The 1062-nt window shown below is 50.7% G+C and overlaps 1 protein-coding gene across 1 annotated transcript; it reads left to right on the top strand.

Moving 5' to 3' along the window:
* Positions 1-196: 196 nt before the first annotated feature.
* On the top strand, positions 197-430 carry Pmar_PMAR020952 (diacylglycerol kinase, putative; the record flags this gene model as incomplete). The annotated part of the gene is made up of 1 exon (XM_002765080.1): positions 197-430. A coding segment is annotated over one exon (234 nt), but the record flags the coding sequence as incomplete, so codon positions are not given.
* Positions 431-1062: the final 632 nt, after the last annotated feature.

Genomic DNA, 1062 nt, shown 5'->3' with positions numbered 1-1062 from the left:
ACTGGGCTTTGCGGATTTCCTAGTGGAGGAGCCGGTGTCGTTGAAAGATGTGTCATTGCTGTGTGATGGAGTGCCAGTGCAACTGCCTTGCAATGGGGATCTGGCTGATATCATCATCGTGAACATCCCTAGCTTTGCAGGAGCGGTAGACCTCTGGAGTTCAACAAGTCCGCATTCTCGTGGTTATCGGCGACAGAAGGTCGATGACGGCATCATTGAGGTGGTGGCTGTGAGCTCTCTATTCCATCTTGGCAAGGTCCAAGTTGGGCTTTCCTCACCTTATGCTGTTTGCCAAGGAAAGGAGATAACATTGTCACTGTCGACTGGGGCCCGCTTACCGGCTCAGTTGGATGGCGAGCCGTACTCTTTGCTCGGCCCTTGTGAGCTTACTGTCTCTCGTAAGGATGATGCATTGATGGTTGAACGATGATAGCATTTCTGACCTCTGCTTTTACTGTCTAGAATTATAATATTATACACCTGAGAACTTTGGCTTGAGTGAGTTAGCTCAATAGAGGGTACCATGGTGGTGGGTGGGGTGCTTCACATGACACGGGTTCGATCCCTGGTAGCGGTATCTCGGTACTGGACGAAACCGACAAAACCGCACCCACAAGATTTAAAGGTATTCACACAGCTGCAGTCGACAGGCACACCACGGCATGCCAGACGCTTCTCTCTCGATTCCGTTTTGCTAAACTCTCTATGTACGGTCCTAATGACTATTGCATTCTGGGTATTGCTTAGTTCTACCTCTGCAAAATGGGTATAGTGAGTTGAGAATCTTTGGTCGTATGTCCATCTCCGTATCTTTGCCCGTGCGTGCTGACCACGCCTTCTTTATTGCATCTTTAATTGATTTGATCATATCACAGTCTATCCATGGAGCAGTCTAACAGCTTGAAGGTCTCCGCCGACGATGCGAGTGTCGAGTCTGAGAGGCCCTTGCCTGAGCTCGATGCGTTCACTTCCAAGCCTTCCGCTACTCCACGGCCCTCTATAGACTACGGTGCTGGAGGGACTCACCCTGATGTGAAGCGTCCGAGCACTCCGCCTAGCCCG

Source organism: Perkinsus marinus, assembly GCF_000006405.1.
Source record: "Perkinsus marinus ATCC 50983 genomic scaffold scf_1104296975812, whole genome shotgun sequence".
Classification (NCBI taxonomy): domain Eukaryota; phylum Perkinsozoa; order Perkinsida; family Perkinsidae; genus Perkinsus; species Perkinsus marinus.
This window is presented reverse-complemented; position numbering and strand designations above follow the sequence as displayed.